This window comes from Vulpes lagopus, chromosome 12 (assembly GCF_018345385.1).
Source record: "Vulpes lagopus strain Blue_001 chromosome 12, ASM1834538v1, whole genome shotgun sequence".
NCBI classification, from domain to species: domain Eukaryota; kingdom Metazoa; phylum Chordata; class Mammalia; order Carnivora; family Canidae; genus Vulpes; species Vulpes lagopus.
This window is the reverse complement of record NC_054835.1, coordinates 28,318,892-28,338,954: the sequence shown is the minus strand read 5'-3', so window position 1 is coordinate 28,338,954 and position 20,063 is coordinate 28,318,892. Positions and strand designations below refer to the sequence as shown.

The window sequence follows — 20,063 nt, the reverse complement described above, 5'->3', positions numbered from 1 at the left end:
TCAAGAAGTTAGTATTATGATCCACAAGAGGGCAACACTTGTCACAAAGCACTAGACATACCTGGTGCACCCCTCATACAGCCACCCACAATGCTTTAGCTGAGCATCCAACCCGTGTCTGGCTTCTAAAACTTCATTTTCCTATGCTTTACACTAACCATTCCTTTCTGTTAAGCAGTTTTTCTTCAAGTGAGTCCTAATAAAATTGACTACATTTATGATTACTTAAGTATAAAGACATTATAGTCTTGCCTCCAACTAACTTAAGTATTCCTACACCCTTCTATTCTCCAAACTGAAAATAGCTTAAATTATACAAAGTTGAAATCATCTGAAATGACATTTTACTACTTTCATAAGCATATTTCTAGATATGTATGCATTTATCACATATAGACATTTATTAATATAATTTTCATGGGGTCATAATGTACCTACTAGCATAAGTCAATAATATGTCATGGACACATTTCTGTATCAGTAAGACTGTATGACACAATTTCTAATTAGCCCACTTAGGTTGTTCCATAATTTATAAAAATTATTGTTATGTTACATAACATTTACCATCTTAACTATTCTGAAGTGTATAGTTAGTTCAGTGGTATTAAATACATTCACACCATTATGCAAACATCATCACCATCTATCCCCCTTTTTCATCTTGTAAATTTACCATTTTAGCCATTTTTAAATGTACAATGCATTGGCATTAAGTACATTAACGATGTTGTGGAACCATCACCACTATCCATTTCCAGAACCTTTTCATCAACCCAAATACTCTATACCTATTAAATAGTAACTCCCTATTCTCCCCTCACCCTAGCCCTGACAACCACCACTATACTTTGTCTTTAGCATTTGGACTAAGTAACTCATATAAGTGGAATCAAATGGTATTTTCTTTTTGTGATTGGTTTATTTCACTTAGCATAATGTCCTCAAGGTTCACATATGTTATACATATTACAGAATTTCTTTCCTTTTTAAAGCTGAACAATATTCCATTGTACTTACATTTTGCTTACCCCTTCATCCTTTTATGGAACCTGTTGGTTCCACATTTTAGCTATAATGCTGCTATGAACATTTGTGTAGAAAGATCTGCTGGGAGACTCTTCTTTCAATTGTTTTGGGTACATACTCAGAAGTGGAATATATTGCTGGATCATATGGTAAATCCATTTTTAATTTTTTGAGGAACCACCATACGGCTTTACACAATAACTATACCATCTTACATTCCCATCAATAGTGCCACAGGGGTTCTAATTTGAAAACATTCCAGCTAATACTTGTTTTCTGTTTTATCCATAATAGCCATCTTAAAGAACATGAGGTGGTATCTCATTGTAGTTTCCCTAATAATAAGTAATGTTGAGCATCTTTTCAGGTGCTTATTGACTATTCACATATCTTCTTTGGAGAAATGTCTAATAAAGTCCTTTGTCCAATTTTGGATTATTTTTTGTTGTTGCATTTTAGTTATATCTATATATTCTGGATATAAATTCTTATCAGATATGTGATTTACTTCTTCCATTCTAAGGGTTGCCTTTTTACTCTGTGGATAGTGAAATTTTAAATTTTCATTAAGTCCAACATGTCTACTTTTTATATTGTTGCCTGTACCTTTGATGTCATATCTAAGAAATCATTGCCAAATCAAATGCTATAAAATTTTTGTCCTATATTTTCTTCTAAGAGTTTTGTTTTCGGCCTTAGGTTTAGGTCTTTGATCTATTTTAAGTTAAATTCTTTATATGGTGTTAGATAAAATGTTAGAGAAGAATCTCATTCTTTTGCATGTATATATGCAATTTTCCCAAACATCATTTGTTTAAAGAGACTATCCTTTCTCCATGGTCTTGGCATTCTTGTCAAAAATCATTTGACCATTAGTGCAAAGTTTTACTTATGGGCTCTCTCTTCTAGTCCATTGATCTATATGTTTGTCTTTACACTAGTACCACAGTGTTTTGGTTACTGTAGCTTTCTAAGTTTTTAAATCAGGAAGTGTGAGTCCTCTAATTTTGTTGTTCTTTTGCAGGATTGCTTTGGCTATTTAGGGTCCACTGAGATTTCATATGAATTTCAGGATGGATTTTCCTATTTCTGCAAAAAATAAGTCATTGGGATTTTGAAAAGAGATTGCACTGGATCTATAGATTGCTTTTGGTATTTTTGACATCGTAACAATATAAAGTCTTCCATGACACGAACATGGGGTGTGTTTCTATTTATGTCTTCTTTCATTTCTTTCAGCAATGTTTTATAGTTTTCATAGTACAAGTGTTTCACCTCCTGGTTAATTCCTAAGTATTAAAAAAAATAATAATTCCTAAGTATTTTACTGGTTTTGATGCTACTGTAAATTAAATGTTTTTGTATTTCCCTTTCAGATTTTTCCTTGTTCATGTATGGAAATGCAATGGAATCTTGTACATTGCCTCAGTATCCTGCCACTTTGCTGAATTCATTTATTCTAACAGTTTTTTGGTGAAATCTTTAAGGTTTTCTACATAATAAATTCATATCATCTGCATTTGCATCATACTGTATTTACTTTTTTCTTTACATTAGGATACTTTTTCTTTTTCTTGCCTAAATGCTCTGGCTAGAACTTCCCAGTACTATGTTAAGTAGAAGTGGTGAAAGCAGGCATCCTCTCTAGTCTGATTTTGGAGGAAAAACTTACAGGCTTTTAATACCACTGAGTATATTTGCCATAGGTTTTTTACACGTGGCTTTAATCATAATGAGATTGTTTCCTTTTTTTTCTAGTTTGTAGAGTGTTTTTGTCACAAAAGGGTGATTTTGTCATGTTTTTTCTGCATCAAATTAAAATGATGATACTTTCCTCCCTCTTCATTCTATTGATGTGGCATATCACATATTACATTGTAGCATATCAAAACAGGACATATTAGGATTTTCATACTTTGAGCCATCCTTCCATTCCAGAAAAAAAAAATCCCACTTGGATATGATGTATATTCTTTTCACTATGCTGCTGAATTCTGTTTGCTAGCATTTTGTTGAGAATCTTTGTATCAATGTTCCTAAGGGAAACTGATCTGTGGTTTTCTTGTGATTGTCTTTGTCTGGTATCAGAGTAATGCCAGTCTCAGAATGAGTTAGAAAGTGTTTCTTTGGGCAGCCCCGGTGGCGCAGCAGTTTAGCGCCACCTGCAGCCCAGGGTTTGATCCTGGGGACCCTGGATCGAGTCCCACGTCGGGCTCCCTGCATGGAGCCTGCTTCTCCCTCTGCCTGTGCCTGTGCCTCTCTCTCTGTGTGTCTCTGTGAATTTTTTTTTAAAGTGTTTCTTTGGGGCACCTTGGTGGCTCAGTCAGTTAAATGTCTGTCTTTGGCTCAGGTCATGATCCCATGGTCCTGGGATCAAGCCCTGCATTGGGCTCCCTGCTCAGTGGGAGCCTGCTTCTCCCTCTCCCACTCACCCTGCTTTTACTCTCTCTCTCTCTCTGTCAAATTAAATATTTTAGGTGTTTCTTTTTCAATTTTTTGGAAAAGTTTCAGAAGGATTGGTATTAGTTCCTCTTGAGATGTTTGGTAGAACTCAGCAGTAAAGCCATCAGGCCCAGGCTTTTCTTTCTTGAGAGGTTTTTTATTACTGATTCAATTTCCTTACTAATTAAAGGTCTATTCAGATTTTTTCTTCATGATAAGTCTTGCAGGTTTTGTGTTTCTAGGAATTTGTACATTTCATCCAAGTTATCCAATATATTAGCATACAATTGTTTAGAGCACTCCCTTATAATCCTTTTTCTGTAGAATCAGTATACTTTTTAATTTTTTTAAAGATTTTATTTATTCATCAGAGACAGATAGGCAAACACACACACAGGCAGAGGCAGAAGTAGGCTCCCTGTGGAGCCTGATATGGAACTCGATCCCAGGACCCTGGGATCACAACCTGAGCCAAAGGCAGATGTTTAACCACTGAGCCACCCAGGCATCCCATATCAGTATTAATATCTCCATTTTCTTTTTTTTTTTTTTAAGATTTGAGAGAGAAGGTGTGCAGTGGGGAGGGCCAGAAAAAGAAGGAGAATCTCAAGCAGACTGTGCTAAGCGTGGAGCCAATGTGGGGCTCAATCTCACAACCCTGAGATCATCACACCTGAGCTGAAACCAAGAGTTAGACACTTAACCAACTATGCCACCCAGGCATCCCCCTCTACTTTATTTTCCGATTTTAGTAATTTGAGTATTCCCTTTTTCTTTAGCCCATCTAGCTACTGGTTTGTCAGTTTTGATGATCTTTCTGAAGAATTTTTTGTTTCATTGATTTTCTCTATTTTTATAAACTCTATTTCATTTAACTCTGCTCTAATCTTTATTATTTCCTTCCTCTGCTAGCTTTGGGCTTAGTTTGGTGTTTTTTGTTTTTGTTTTTTTGTTTTTTTTAGTTTCCTAAGGTGTAAAGTTAAGTTATTTGAGATCTTTTTTATTTTTTAATGTGTTTATACTTATAAATTTCCCTCTTAGCACAGCTTTAACTGCATCCCTAAGTTTTGGTACATTGTGTTTTTGTCTTCATTCATCTCTAAATATTTTCTAAATTTCTTGTGATTTTTCTTAGCCCTTGGTTGTTTTAAAAGTGTCATTTAGGGGCACATGCATGGCTCAGTTGGTTAAGTGTTCAACTCTTGGTTTGGGTTCAGGTCATGATCCATGGGTCTTGGGATTGAGCCCCACATCTGGCTCCACATTCAGCAGGGAATGTGCTTAAAGATTTTCTCCCTCTGACCTTCCCCCTACTAACGTTTTCTCTCTCGCACTCTCTCAAATAAATAGATAAATCTTTAAAGCACCCTGGAGTAAAATGATTATCTTCCTTTAAAAAAAAAAAAAAAAGGCAGCCTGGCTCAGCAGTTTAGCACCACCTTCAGCCCAGGGCCTGATCCTGGAGACCCTGGATCAAGTCCCACATCAGGCTCCCTGCATAGTGCCTGCTTCTCCCTTTGCCTGTGTCTCTGCCTCTCTCTCTCTCATGAATAAATAAATATATTTTTTAAAAAGCATGGGAGTGCCTGGGTGGTTCAGATCAAGCATCTGACTCTTGATTTTCACTCAGGTCATGATCTCAGGGTCGTGGGATCCAGCCTCATATTGGGCTCTGTGCTTAGCATGGAGTCTGCTTGTCCCTCTTCTTCTGCTCTTCCCCTCCTGCACTCACTGTCTCCATCTCTCTCTAAAATCATCTTTTTTTAAGTGTGTTAATTTCCATAATTTTACAATTTTTCTAGTTTTCCATTTATTGTTAATTTCTAACTTCATCCTGTTGTGGTCAAAGAAGATACCCTGTTATGATATCTATTTTTTGAAATCTATTGAGACTCAAATGGCCTAAGATACGTCTATCCTAAAAAATATCCCATGCATACCTTGAGAAGAATATGTATTCTGTTGCTGTTGAGTACAGAGTTTGTGTATGTCTGTAAGATCTAGTTGGTTTGTGTTAACTCCTCTATTTCCTTAATTCTCTTCTGTCTGGTTGTTCTACCAATTATTTTAAGTGGATTTTTGAAGTCTCCACACACAGAGAGAAGGCAGAACACAGGCAGAGGGAGAAGCAGGCTCCATGCAGAGAGCCTGATGTGGGACTCAATCCCAGAACTCCAGGATCACACCCTGAGTCAAAGGCAGATGCTCAATGCTGAGCCACCCAGGCGTCCCTTTATATGCTTTTATAGCTTTTTTTTTTGCCCTACATTTCCCACATTACAGTCTCTTTTGTGTTTAGTTGATTTTCTGTAGTGAAATGTTGAAATTACTTTCTAATTTTCTTTTGTGTATTTTTCCATGGCTATTTTCTTTGTGGTAACCATGGGGATTACATTTTGCATCCTAAATTTATAATACTCTAATTTGAATTTATACCAGCCTAACTTCAATAACAATCAAAAACTCTCCTTTATAGCTTCACCCCAACCCTCTTAGTTGTTGCTGTGACAAAGCTACATTCTTACACATAGTGTGCTCCAAAACATAAACTAATAATTTTTTTAAAGATTTTATTTATTTATTCATGAGAGACACACACAGGGAGAAGGGCAGAGACACAGGCAGAGGGAGAAGCAGGCTCCATGCAGGGAGCCCGATGCGGGACTCGATACCGGAAATCCGGGATCATGCCCTGAGCCGACGGCAGACACTCAACTGCTGAGCCACCCAGGCATCCCACCACAAACATAATAATTCTTTAACATCAGAAACTTTGAAGGCCAGAAGACAGTGGGCCAATATATTCAAAGTGCTAAAAGAGAAAAACAAACCAATCCCATCAACAAGAATCCTATATCCATAACAGCAAGAGCGTGTTATCAAAGTGCTTCAAGGAGCGAGAGAAATCCACAGTGTCCTCCAGCGTGGGCCTTGACAGTTAAGTAGACCCAGATACACAAAAGCTGAGGCTTCCCCCCTGTGCCCCTAGGATCTACTCTGAAAGAAATGCTCAAGGGGGAAATTTTATATGTAGCCAAGGGAGTCTTGCAAGTTGAAATAAAAGGACACCAGACAATAACTCAAAGCTATATGGAAAAATAAAGATCTTAATAAAGAGATTTTGGTACATGGACAATTTTGGTTACAACAGTTACAATGGTTTTTAACTATACTTTTTGTTTTCTATATGATTTAAGAGATGAATACATTTAAAGAAAGCAAATAGTTATTAGTATAAAAGCTAGTGTTACTGTAACTTTGGTTTGTAACTCCAAATTTTGGTGTTTTTTTTACATAATTTAAGAGACTAATGCATTTAAAAAATTATTAGTTTATGTTTTGGGTCACATTTTTATAACAATGCAATTTCATAATATTGGCAACAAAAAGGGATGGGGATGGAGCTATAAAGGAACAGGTTTCCATTTTTATGTGAATACCATATTCTGTTAATTACTGCAGCTTTATACTATGCCTTTGTATCTGGTAGGATATACCCTCCTCCTTACTGTACTTTTTCAGGTTATTTCCACATATCTGATAGGTCACACATTTTTAGAAGGTCCTTTAATTTTACTCCACTATATAATTAATCATATTCAGTAGGAGAGTGAATTTTACTTATATAACTACCAGAAGACCAACGTATTTCTAAGCTCATGGGAGACACCTCACTAAAATCCACTTCTCTTATTTATTTTTATTTTTTTTAAAGATTTTATTAATTTATTCATGAGAGACACAGAGAGGCAGAGACAGAGGCAGAGGGAGAAGCAGGCTCCATGCAGGGAGCCCGACACGGGACTCAATCCCGGGACTCTAGGATCACACCCTGGGCCAAAGGCAGGCACTAAACCGCTGAGCCACCCAAGCATCCCCCACTTCTTCTTTTAAAGTTTATTTATGGGGATCCCTGGGTGGCACAGCGGTTTAGCGCCTGCCTTTGGCCCAGGGCGCGATCCTGGAGACCCGGGATCGAATCTCTCGTCGGGCTCCTGGTGCATGGAGCCTGCTTCTCCCTCTGCCTGTGTCTCTGCCTCTCTCTCTCTCTCTGTGACTATCATAAATAAATAAAAATTAAAAAAATTAAAAATGAAGTTTATTTATGTAAGTAATCTCAGCACCCAACGTGGGGCTCAAACTCAGGACCCTGAGTTCAAGAGTTGTGTTCTCTTCTGACTGATCCAGCCTGGTGCCACTGAAACCCACTTCTACTAGCAACACATACAACAGTACAATTAGTATTCATAAAAAGGCCAAAGGTAGTGTACTTGAAAAAAAACTGAAATATGACCTAGAAATTTCTAATAATCCAATTTTCCAAGGTAACATTTCACTCAATAGTGAACCAACATTAACCATCTACTATGTGTCTGGAACTGTTTACATATTTATTCTCTGCTTCTGCATACTGAGGAAAAGTAAAGGACTCAGTATACTCCAAAAACTCAGCACCAAACCCGAAGAACAGATGTGAGGATGGGGACTAAGGTCATAAAGGTTGTATGACCATCAGTTTTAACCTAAAGTTAGCTCTTGGTGGGACACCTGGGTGGCTCGGTGGTTGAGCATCTGTCTTTGGCTTGAGGCATGATCCTGGGGTCCTTGGATCGAGTCCCGCATCAGGCTCCCCACAGGAAGCCTGCTTCTCCCTCTGCCTGTGTTTCTGCCTCTCTTTGTCTCTCATGAATAATAAATTTTTAAAAATCTAAAAAATAAAGTTAGCTTTTGGCTCACCTCCACAATCCTTATACTTTGCTCAGGGCACTCTTGAACTACAATCTCAGGGAAAGCTATGTTTTACTGTAAGTATACAAATATGTTTGCTCCAGTATGATCTTGGGTAGGTCATGGAACCCTGGCACCTAAACGTTGCTAGTTGTAAACATTATCTACCAACATTATTATTGTTAATGTTGGCCAGTATTACAGTCACTGGCCAGCTATAAGAGTCTATTTTACTAGCATTGTAGACAAAATATTACAAATCATATCAGTGGGAGTTTATGTAGGGTTGTAGCCTTTATGAATACTAACAGATAATGCTGTAATATCACAACTCACTATTTATCATGATATGTCTGCTATCAGTCCTTATATTTTTATGTATATTAGTTTTGTCTCACCAATTAAAGGTTTTTGAGAGGAGGGACTAAATATATCATAAGTCTCTGTATTCTACAAGTTTCTTATAGTTTTATTTATAAAGTAATTTGGTTTTCCTCTGGTTACAGTGACAAGCAACTGTTTTTTGCTTCAAAATGGTCAAATAGATTTGTACCTTCCTACTTCATTTGTATGGGGTAAAATTCTGTGGTGCTAATAAGAATAGTATGAATAGGACCATCCTCAACAGGAATGATTCAGTTTTCACAAACAAAAGACCTATTATTTACTCGCTAAGAATAAAATGTTAACTGGCTCGTACTGCACAAGAGCACACAGCTTCCAAGAATAGGTTTTTATTTATATGTGAAGGCTCAAACTTGAGAGAGATGAAGGTATATCAATCCTCTAAAAACCAGGCTAGACACCTGGTTCTATGCATTGAACCTGGTGTATGCATCTGGCCAGTAGTCACTAGAGGCTAAATTAGAAAAAAAGGTTGTGATCTTCATCTTATCACAATTTCATTCCTCTAAGGCATGAATGATATGAGATATACAACGTGAAATATACAGAAATGATGTTCATCCTAAAGAGTTCAAAATATCTTGGGCTTTTATTCCTGCCTATATTATCATTATGTAAGTTAATTCTCGCTGGATTGGGAATATGGCAATCCTAGTCCAAAGGAGGTCAGTATTTCTGTTGTAAAATACAAATGAATGGTGCCGGTTTATATTAGAGGTGGTAGCAGCAGCTGCTTATCTGTCAAACTTTAAACAGAAATTGAAGCCCCTACAGGTGGCAGTTCCTTTCCCAATAACTGAAACACAGAAATATCTCTTACACAGCTAAAACCTAAATGGTATTAAAAGTAAACATTTTATTATATAACAAGAGGTAAAGTTTTCAAAAATCTGAATCAACAAAACCAAAAGCCATTCTGGAAACATTGAGAAAGTTTACAACAAAAGCTACCTTTCACTTTTCAGAAATCTTAACTAAAAACAAATTGTTAAATGTGCTACAAACAGGACCAGTGGTTCTGTCTATTGTGGCAGCTGAACAAAGCATGAGCTACAGAATCACTGCCCTGATGGTGACTGAAGTAGATGAGGAAAGACAGGAGCTCACAAGCAGGATGCTCAAACTCTGGCCAGGAGTCCACCTATGATCCAATTCCCATCAATCTGACAAGTCACTCTGATCCAGCACGATTATCCTGTGTGTGTATTTTTAAAGAACAACAAAAAAAGGAGTTTCAAGTTGGCGTACATGTTTTTTAAAGATACAAACAGCAGTTTCTTTATATTCAACTGAATTCAAGGGAAAGGGATTTTGATCTTTATAGTCAAAGGAGATAATCAATAGTGTATCACAGGAACGCAAAGTGACTGCAAAAAAAATTGATAGGAGCATCTTGTCCTCCCTCTGTCTAAAACTGCTCTTGTGCTAACTCTACTGACTACTTCATCAAAATTAGAATGAATTTCACCTTATATTTTAAATAACTTTAAACATTAACATAAAAAATTGAGTCATCATTTCAATAACTTTATCATTACTGTTTTTTTAGATGCTGGTAAATGTTTAAAGCCTGTTCATGTGGTCTACTGACAGTGAACTCTGACCTACAAGCATACGCCAACTCATTACCTGGATGGTTCAGACCAACCCAGTCGCTTCCAAAAACAGGGCTTTAGTTCCTCTTGATGAAATATAGAAAGAAGAAAACACAACTGGATTACTTTCTGGGTAAAAGGGTACCAGTATTTAGAAGTCACATTAGTGATCTCTCTCTAGTTTAGGATAGACTGTTTTACCAACAGTTTTCTTATACAGAGAGAGACTCTTTCTAAAATCACATTTAATAGGCTTCCCCTCCTAACATTCTACAGCTCCCAGTCACAGCAATGGACACTAATGATGCTAATTCACAAAGTCCCTGCATTATGTTCTCAGTGAATTCAACACTAGCTAAATGTTCACACATTCTGGGCCCTGTGCCAATCAGGGTCCCAGAGGAAATCAAATGCACTTCCCTTTAACAAAGTGGCTACTTACATAGGCATAGTTAAGAGAGTTAAGGAAGCCAACAAAGGATGGCAAGGCATCAAGTGACTAGCAGCAGTGGGAAGCCATTATCACTCCTAAGTCTAAAGAGACTGGGGTGGCAGTAGTGTAGAACAGTTACTGGAACCCAGTAAGAGCTGTGCTTCTGGAAGTATACCACTACTATGCAGAGATGAGGTGCTGAAGCATGCAGGCAGGGGAAATATTACTCCAACTACTCTTCTGCCTTCTTTTCACTGACAAATGGAAAGACTGCCGGCCAGGAAGCCCGAGAGATACAGTCCACAAAGCATAATACAGGGCAAAGAAAATAGCAGAATGAGAATGAACCAGGGAAGAAATGCAAGGGATACCAGATATTCTGAAAGAGCTAATATTTCTAACTTTCTAAGTAGGGGGAATTTTAATATAGGGGGGTATCTTTTGTGAATGATGCCTAAAGCTCTGTCGAAATAGTTTTGAAATAAGATTACACCTTTCACATTACTTGTAGACTCTACTTAAATTCCAAAGTTTATGATTTCTTATCAGATTCTACAGCCTCTGTGTGAGCTAAATTTGGAACTCTTTTGAAGACACTAGACAATTAGAAGCAAAATATCTTTCTAGACAGTGTGCAAGATGATGAAGCTGGCCAAAGGCTTGCTTTGCAAATAGAACTGGATGTTTTTAAAGGTTTTTTTTTAAGATTTTACTTATTCAGGAGAGACACAGAGAGAGAGGCAGAGGGAGAAGCAGGCTCCATGTAGGGAGCCCCATGTGGGACTCGATCCTGGGTCTCCAGGATCAGGCCCTGGGCTGAAGGCAGTGCTAAACCGCTGAGCCACTCAGGCGTCACTTTTTTTTTTTTTTTAAGATTTTATTTATTAATTCATGAGAGAAAGAGAGAGAGAAAGAGAAGCAGAGACACAGGCAGAGGGAGAAGCAGGCTCCATGCAGGGAGCCCGACGTGGGACTCGATCCCAGGTCTCCAGGATCAGGCCCTGGGCCAAAGGCAGGGGCTAAACTGCTGAGCCACCCAGGCTGCCCTTTTTATAGTTTTGTGATGAAAACATGATTGGCAATTAACAGAAAACCTGGACTGAGCTACAGGAGAAAAGCATAGAAGGATTATGTATAGTATCTGGGAAATAATTCTAAATAACTCTGATGCTCATCACAGTCCAAGGACTCCAGGCTACATTATAAACAATCATTCATTCATACCTTCTTCAGAAGTTCCTAAAAAGCTGTCTGACTTCCCTCTCTCTGATTTGATCTTTTCTTCCCCTTTTCTCTTCTTTTCACCAGCTTCTTGATCCTTGATATTTGCCTCCCTTCAATGAAAATGATTTTGAGCAAATCAAACCATATGTGCAATGGCCAGGAGAACAGGACTGCTCCAAAAGAATCATAATAGGTAGCACTAATAGCCAGGCATTGGCTTGTGTGCTACAATGTGCATTAACTCATTCAATCCTGATTACAACCATATGAGGTAGTTACCTTTACCATTACCATCCCCACTAAGTGATAAGGAAGCTGAAGCACAGAGAGGTTAAGTTATAGGCCTTGTAAGTCCTAGAATTAGGATCTGACCCAAGCAGTCTGTCTCAGACTCTGCTCTCAACCTTCAGGCTACATTATCCACCCTTGCCAATAAAGCATTTCACTTATGTTCTAATTGGTGTCCTTTTTATAACCACCACTTATTTTACTACCTTACTTCATTTCCTGAAACTCTCTCTGAAGTACCTCTAATTGAACTATCTAATGATTTAAGACCATGTTTGCCAAATTGGTAAGCAGAAAGCATCTCCCCCACTAAACTGTAAGCTCCTGAAGGGCAGAAACATCCTATCCCTTGTTTTTCCAGCATAGCACTTGGCTCATGGTCAGCGCTCAATTGGCTCAATTTGACACTGTTTAGAGATTTTTCTTGTTTTCATTTGCTAAATATTCAAAACAAAATATGTAAAACGAGAGAGAAAATAAAGCCAGCTAGAACAAAAACAACTTTTTTCCTCCTAACCTCTCATCACTAATAGAATCATAGGCTCTAGAATTAAAGGAAGCCTTCAGGGTCTCTTCTACCTCCAACCAAATGCCCAGGCCCAGTGATGTCTAGCCTGTGCTTGATGGGAGGAATTATTAGTCAAGTAAGCGTAAAGACAGCTATTTTCTCTATCAAATAGCTATGGCTCTTAGCATGTGCTTTACTGAATAAAAATACCTAGCTCTATGGTTTCTAGTTACCCGCTTTGTTCTTTGGGGCAGAAGAAAGTAAGTAGACTCTCTTCACTTTACAATATATCAGGTATTTGAATGCAGCTATCAAATTCTCCACTCCATCTGTGCTTTTCAGGCTGAGCCTCTCCAGCTCCTTCAGCTGTTCTCATAAGACAGGGTTTCCAGACCTCTGATTGTTCTATGGCCACCCTCTTCTGTTTGTCAACACCTCTTTAAAAATATGGCACCCATTAAGACACCTCACACTGCCTTAGGAGTCCTCTCTCTTAGTGTGAGACTCACCTTGCCCTGAACAATACGTCTCTGTCTGTTCAGCATTAATGCTGCATTGACCTTTTTATTAGCAACTGCATCAGACTGAGACCTCATGGAGTTGCTATTTATGTCCTCTTCAAGAAAAATTTCTTAAATTCTTAGCATGCCTCAAAATGCATACTAAATGCTAAGCATCTAAGAATAAGACATACTTCCTCCCTTCAACAAAACTACAGTAAGGAGGAGCTTCCAATCAAAAATTCTCCATTAGGTCAGATCCCTCCCATTCTACACATCTAAATGTCTACTTTCATCTTTTAGAGGAATCTAACACTTCTACCTGTCAAGACCATTTGAATCCAGTCTATCACCTATCACATTAGCATTCATTCTTATATTTGTGTTATCTAAAAATTTGATAAGCATGCCTTTCCTGATTTAATTCTAATGGCGAATGAAAATGTTGAAGGTGACAGGGCCAAGGTACAGCAATCTTAGAGGCCTCTCTGTATACTGATATCAATCTGCTAATCAATATCTTGACCACTGTTGGTGGTTGGCGACAAGAGGCAGACAGAAGTTAAGGCTGGCTTAACAACAGCAATGAAATGACATCACCAGACACTCATTCTTCAAGGAGTTGAGGTAAATTTTTTTTTTTAAATCTGAAATCTAGCCCTCCTTCCTGAAAAAGAAGAAAATGATCCCCCAATGGGAGAACAATAACCTTGTAGAGCCTGTGGGGAGATCTTGTAGCTCCTTGCTGTCCTCAGGTGGCTGTAGCCATCTTTCTAGGTCCTCATCGAGAGTAGAGTGAGCTCTGTCCAAGGGCAAGCAAAGAGAATTGAGACAATTTTTGTCCCATGACAAGGAGGCACAGTATTTGGAGTCAGAAAGGCCCTTCAAACTCGTGCTTTCACTATACACATGAGAAAATGAGAGCTCGGTGAGATCATATCTAGAGTAGCAGAGGTCACCTAGATCTGATTTAAATGCACATCAAAACTCTTCTTTAGCTCCTTGACAAGAAGCCTCAGCACCTATGAGAATAGCTACCTCCCAAAATTCAATGCTAGACTCCGTCTCAATTCTAGGTCATTAAGTCAATTTCCAACTGAGGCTAGAACTATACACTCATTCCTTCAACTTTTTTGGATGAAGAACTGCCTCTGAGGCTAAGGGATGCAGAGAATGTTTTTAGAAAGCCTCTCATTGTGGGCATCTATCTGTGCCCCTCACAGACAGCCCTTTTGGAAAACAGTAATAATAGCTCATTTTTGATCACAAAGTACTTTATACAACCAAATTCAACTTGGCCTCCTTGAGCTAAGCTTCTTTTGCTTGAATAATGGTGTACATTTTTCCTGAAGGTGTTTTGGGGAAATGGAAGGGCTGGAGTTACATCATACATTATAGAAAAAAGATTTCTAAAACTTTAAAAAGTATTTATCTTCCTCTCCCTTTGCCTCTTTGTCTTTTCTGTCTCCCCAGGACCTTCCTTGCAGGTCCCAGGGCCCCAGTCTCCTCATCCCCTTCCCAAACCTTCCTTTCCAGGTCTCTTTCTTTTCCTTTTTCATAGAGAATAATTTAGCACTTGAAGAGTGTGACAGAAAGTGGATTCACTACCTAAAAGTTATGCATAGCACTCTTCTCCCTTGCCCTCCTCTTCTACAGCAGCTAAAAACCTACAAACTCAACTTCTGGTCTCCCTTGCAACTGAGGGTGGTCATGCATCACATTTGGCCAGTGAGATATAAGTGGGAATTGGTGGGGAAATTTCTGGGAAAGTTTCTGCTTTCCAGATAAAAAGGGGCGGAGTCCGAATACTCCTTTGCCCCACCCTTTTATTTCTGCCTGGTGTGTGGATAGCAAGCCGTCTTGCAACCAGGAGCTGATAATTCTGAAAATAAAGGCCAACGTATTAACTAAGGTGGCAAAGTAGGAATATCCAAAGAGTCTAAGTCCCTGGTCGCATCACTGAGTTGCCACACCAGGCATGCCCTGCCAACAAGTGGGACTACCTCTTGATGTGTGAGACAAATTCATCTAAGTACAATAGGGGAGTTTTCTATCGTTATGCAGCTGAAAGAATTCTGCAGGCTACGCTAAGGATCCACAGGACTGGGATTAGGATAAAGTAAGTAGTACAAGGGCAGATGCAGGTCCTCTTTTTCCTCAAAATTTAGAGATTTTGTTCATTGTGGATTTTTTGGCATCAATTTTCATTTTTTAAAATATTGCATTAAAATAATTTATCTTAGGATGCCTGAGTGGCTCAGCGGTTGAGCATCTGCCTTTGGCTCAGGGTGTGATCCCGGAGTCCCGGGATCAAGTCCTGCATCTGGCTTCCTGCATGGAGCCTGCTTCTCCCTCTGCCTATGTCTCTGCCTCTCTGTCTCTCTCATGAATAAATAAATAAAATCTTTACCAAAAAAAATTATCTTGACTCCTGTGTTTTTTGGTGCCTCCTTCAATTTTGTGCCCAAGGAGTGTGTGCATCTCATTCACCTCATACCAGTCCTGTCCCCGAATGACAGTTAGGACAAGGCAAGAGAAGTCAGAAGATACAGGAGGTGAGCTGAAGTGGTTTATCTTATAGCACGAGTCAAAGGAGAGTTCTGAGTCAGGAAGAGAATTGGGTTTCTTGAGGCAAACTTGCATTTTTAGACTCAACTGTCTGGATGATTGCCCCCATTTTTTAAAATTTGGCTACAAATATCTAAAAATTCTCTTCCAAGGCCTTTAATTGAACCATTTTTAAAAGAAGCTGAAACCTACGTTTGCCTCACAAAATGAAGTAAAAACAAACAAAAACAAAAAACTTAGGAAAAATATCCTATTAAAAATGGGCAAAGGACTTGAGTAGTTATTTCTCTAAAGAAAATATACAAACGGCCACAGACGTATGAAAAGGTGCTCAACATCACTTATCACTGGGGAAATGCAAGTTAAAACCTCAATGAGATATTACCTCATATTCATTCTTTTAGAGTGGCTACTATAAAAAAAAAAAAAAAAAAAAAACAGAAAATACCAAGTATTGGCAAGGATATGAAGAAACTGGAGCCCGTGTGCACTGTTGGTAGGAATGTAAAATGGTGCAGCTGCTGTGGAAAACAGTATGGTATTTCCTCAAAAAATTAAAAATAGATTTACCATGTGATCCAGCAATACCACTTCAGGGTACATATCCAAAATAATTGAAAGCAAGATGTCCAGAAGAGATATTTGTACACCCATGTTTATAGAAGCATTATTCACAATAGGAAAAAGGTGGAGTCAACTTAGTATCTACCAAAAAATGAATGAATTGATAAACAAAATGTCACACACACAGGCATGAGCTGGAATTCAGTCTTAAAAAAGAAGGAAATTCTGACATGTTCCATGGATGAACCTCAAGGATATTATGCTAAGTGAAATAAACCAATTACAAAAAGACAAATACTGTATGACTTCACTTATATGAGGTAACAAGAGGAGTCAAACTCATAGAAACAGAAAGTAGAATAGTGATTGCTAGGAACTGAGGAAAGGGGGAATGGGCAGTTGGGGTTTTTCTAATTTTTTTAAAAGATTTTATTTATTTATTGAGAGAGAGAGAGAGAGAGAGAGCGTGGCAGAGGGAGAAGCAGGCTCCATGCAGGGAGCCCGATGTGGGACTCTTATCTCGGGTCTCCAGGATCAGGCCCTGGGCTGAAGGCGGCGCTAAACTGCTGAGCCACCTGGGCTGCCCATGGGCAGTTGGTTTTTAATGAGTATAGAACTTCAGTTTTGTAAGATGAAAAAGTCAGGAGATTGGTTGTACAATAACTGAATATACTTAACACTATGGAACTGTACACTGGAAAATTTTATGTTATTAGGTATCTTATCACAATTACAATTAAAAAATCTTTTAGGGATAGGGGCTGTTAGGATAGTATGAAGAGAGACCTTTTTCCCATCTATTTTGTCAATATCAGAAGAGAAACTAATACAAACTAATACAGTATATTAAATACTTTTAGAAGTCTAGCTTTTTAATGTTACCTTTCTGTGTCCTCTCCTAGATCCTGAGTTTCTCTGGTCCAAAGCATATTACTATCTTCTTTTTTACTGTTAGCTTCTTGGTCTTCTAAATGCCTTTCATCTAAAAACAGTTGAAAGCCTTAACTTTATTAGAACAACATCAAAAAACAATTGAGAAAGCCTGCCTTAAAATGGAGTGCAAAAAATTAACACTAATCAGTAGTCCCTGAAGTATGCATTGTACTACTTCTTCCCAGGAGAGCCAGGGATCAGGTGGCAGGCAGGCTCAGGGTTCTTGCATTCACAGCAGCTGCTTGTGGGGTCTTGGGAGCTCTCTGGTGCCAGGTGACAGGAAACCTGACCTGTGCCAAGACTCAAGAGAGACAGAGGAAGCAAAGGAAAGAAAGGGCACATAAAAGAGAAAGCAGGAGACCCTGGAAACAAATTGTACAGGTTTACTTTGGGAGATTACCCTGTTCTCACTTGTTAGATATTTCTAGGTTGGAGCCCCAAGGAAGGAATTTGGGTGGGGAAGGGTAGTACCCTTTAATGTATACCAGGCATTTCAGAATGCTATCTCATTTCATCCTGCCAGCAGTCCTATGAAGGGAAGGTCTATTCAATATCTTACAATGTACCAGGCACTGTACACAGAGCTACTGCATACATCAGGAGTAAGGAATTATCCCCATCTTACAGATGAGGATGACTGAAGCTCAGAGACATTAAACAATACAAAAGTGGCAACTGAGGTGGAATTGGGCCTGACTTTAAGGTCCATAGTCCCCTAAATATACCAATGTGCTGCCAAGGACAGTGTTACAGCAAGGACCTGATGAAAAATATCTGGGTAGTTGACTTACCATTTGCAGTGATGCCCAGATGACTTGCTGTGTTCTCCCCCAACATTGTGGATGTGGCCTGCTGCTGCTTCAAGTGCTCTGTCACAATAACACAAAAGCAAAAGGCAACTTACTCTTCCTTTACATGTCACACCATTCTCTAGGGCAGTGGTTCTCAAAGAGTAGCCCTTGGATCAGCAACCTCAGTATACTCAGTTATACTCAGATATGCAAATTCTCAGGCCTCATCCCAGACTTATTGAGTCAGAAACTCTGGGGGGAGGGCCCAGCACTCATATTTTACAAGCTCTCCAGGTGACTCTGACAGCTGATAAAGTTTGAGAACCCTTGGTCCTATGGCATTCAATCCCCTCCAACTCTAAAATAAAAATAAAAATGATAACAATGATAGGTCACATTTGCAGAGCCCTAAGTGGCAGGTACTGTTTTTAACTTACACACATTCATTCAAGATTCATGTTTGCAATCTTCACAACAACCTTACAAGATTGATCATATGATTGCCTTTCCTGTTTAGCAGATGAAGAAATGAAGGTAAAGAAAGGTTGAGGACCTTGCCTGGAATCCCAGAGTCAGATGCAGAACTGGGATTTGAACTCGGGTGGTCCAGCTCTAAGATCTATGCTCTTCCTCTTTATTTTATACTCTCTCAAAAAGTGTGGAATAACATCAAAACAACCTCCAATTTTCCCCATCTCTGTGGTCCATATTTCGTATTTTTTTACCTAGTTTATAAAAAAGGCAGAAGCCAAAGAATATCTATAATTTCCAGGTCTTAAAGAATTGACCAAGAGACTAAGACAAGCATCTGCTAAAACCCGCATACTGCTTTGCATTTGTTAGCTGCACAGTATGTTTCAAGTGCTCCCCACAGCAGAGCAGGGAGATAGCTGGAAGGCAGCGCACACAGGGACCCAGGGTTCCTTGGTGCAGTCCTGCTGTGCACAGGCACAGGGCTCCCTCCTCCTGCAGGCCAGGAAGCAAGCCCTTCCTAGTAGCTCCTGGGCATCACGAGGCCCTATATATTTCAAATAATTTGAAATTTAAAAATCCATTTTTATCCTTGTTAAAAGTAGTCCCTTGTTGATCTCAAAGTATCACCTATATCCTAGGGTTCTAAAGAATCTTTCCCTTTAGGCCCTTTTCAGAAGCCTAGAGCTTTGGATGTGGGCCCTCCAAAACAGTAGGTGTCAGCACCAGGTCACTCCCTAAAACTCTCTTGAGGTAGAACAACAGAATGACAACATACAGGAATTATGTGGCAGTGCCCATTATTAGGAGAAACTACCCAAGTGCCATCTCACTTTTGTCTTTCTAGGAAACTACTGACCCATGTCAAAGTACAGACATCACCTAGAAACTTGGTCCAGATAATTCCCATAAGTAAAATGAGGGAGGGTTTCTGTAGTGTGCTGGGGTACAGCTGTGCCAGGAGGCTGGAGCCCAGGAGGAAGACTGCTAACAAATGGGGGATCCATATGGTGACAGAGAGACAAGACAGCAGGATCTGGAGGAAATGTATCACTAAGGTCAAACTTCAAAGGAGCCTACAAATACTGCCTTACATCATGACCAAGGAACAAATGACCCTAAGAATTTACCTGAGCTGGATATGTGTGGGTGACCTCTACTCTCATAAGCAGCAGTTCTCTTGCTGATACTAAGAAGTGCAACTGGAGAGGAGGAATTTGTAAAGATTCCCTGAGGAGTTTTAGAGAAGGAGAGCCAGTTTCAGGATGGGAGCCCTAAGAGTTTAAACCAACAACCCTGTGGCATTGGGGGAGAGGTGTGATGAGGTAAAAAGGACCTATGAGTAAAGAAAAAGAAACTACGGAAGGTTCTGGCAGCTCTGACTGGCTCCACCCTAGTCCTTCAGACCAACAGACAGGGGCTCAGGGTTGTAATAGCTCCATTGAGTCATATCACATAAATCTTCATTTACCTCCCTCTTTCTGAGGAGACATAAAACGTCAGAGACCCTGAAAACCAGTTGGCGCGTCTCAGGAAATTCTCTAGAGACCCATACCAAGAACTGATGGAATGATCTGATAAGAT

General features: G+C 39.1%; 1 protein-coding gene across 1 annotated transcript in view; it reads right to left on the bottom strand.

Moving 5' to 3' along the window:
• Positions 1 to 9,494: 9,494 nt before the first annotated feature.
• The window catches only part of TEX14 (testis expressed 14, intercellular bridge forming factor), a 62,249-nt gene continuing 51,680 nt past the window's right edge, over positions 9,495 to 20,063 (bottom strand). Inside the window, exons 27-32 of the mRNA XM_041726805.1 lie at positions 18,009 to 18,086; positions 17,167 to 17,266; positions 13,862 to 13,954; positions 11,857 to 11,966; positions 10,234 to 10,285; positions 9,495 to 9,799 (exon numbers count right to left, since the gene is read on the bottom strand). Of these exons, the coding sequence (XP_041582739.1) occupies positions 9,763 to 9,799; positions 10,234 to 10,285; positions 11,857 to 11,966; positions 13,862 to 13,954; positions 17,167 to 17,266; positions 18,009 to 18,086 (470 nt within the window). The 3' untranslated portion in view covers positions 9,495 to 9,762. The remainder of the gene's footprint in view (positions 9,800 to 10,233; positions 10,286 to 11,856; positions 11,967 to 13,861; positions 13,955 to 17,166; positions 17,267 to 18,008; positions 18,087 to 20,063) is intronic.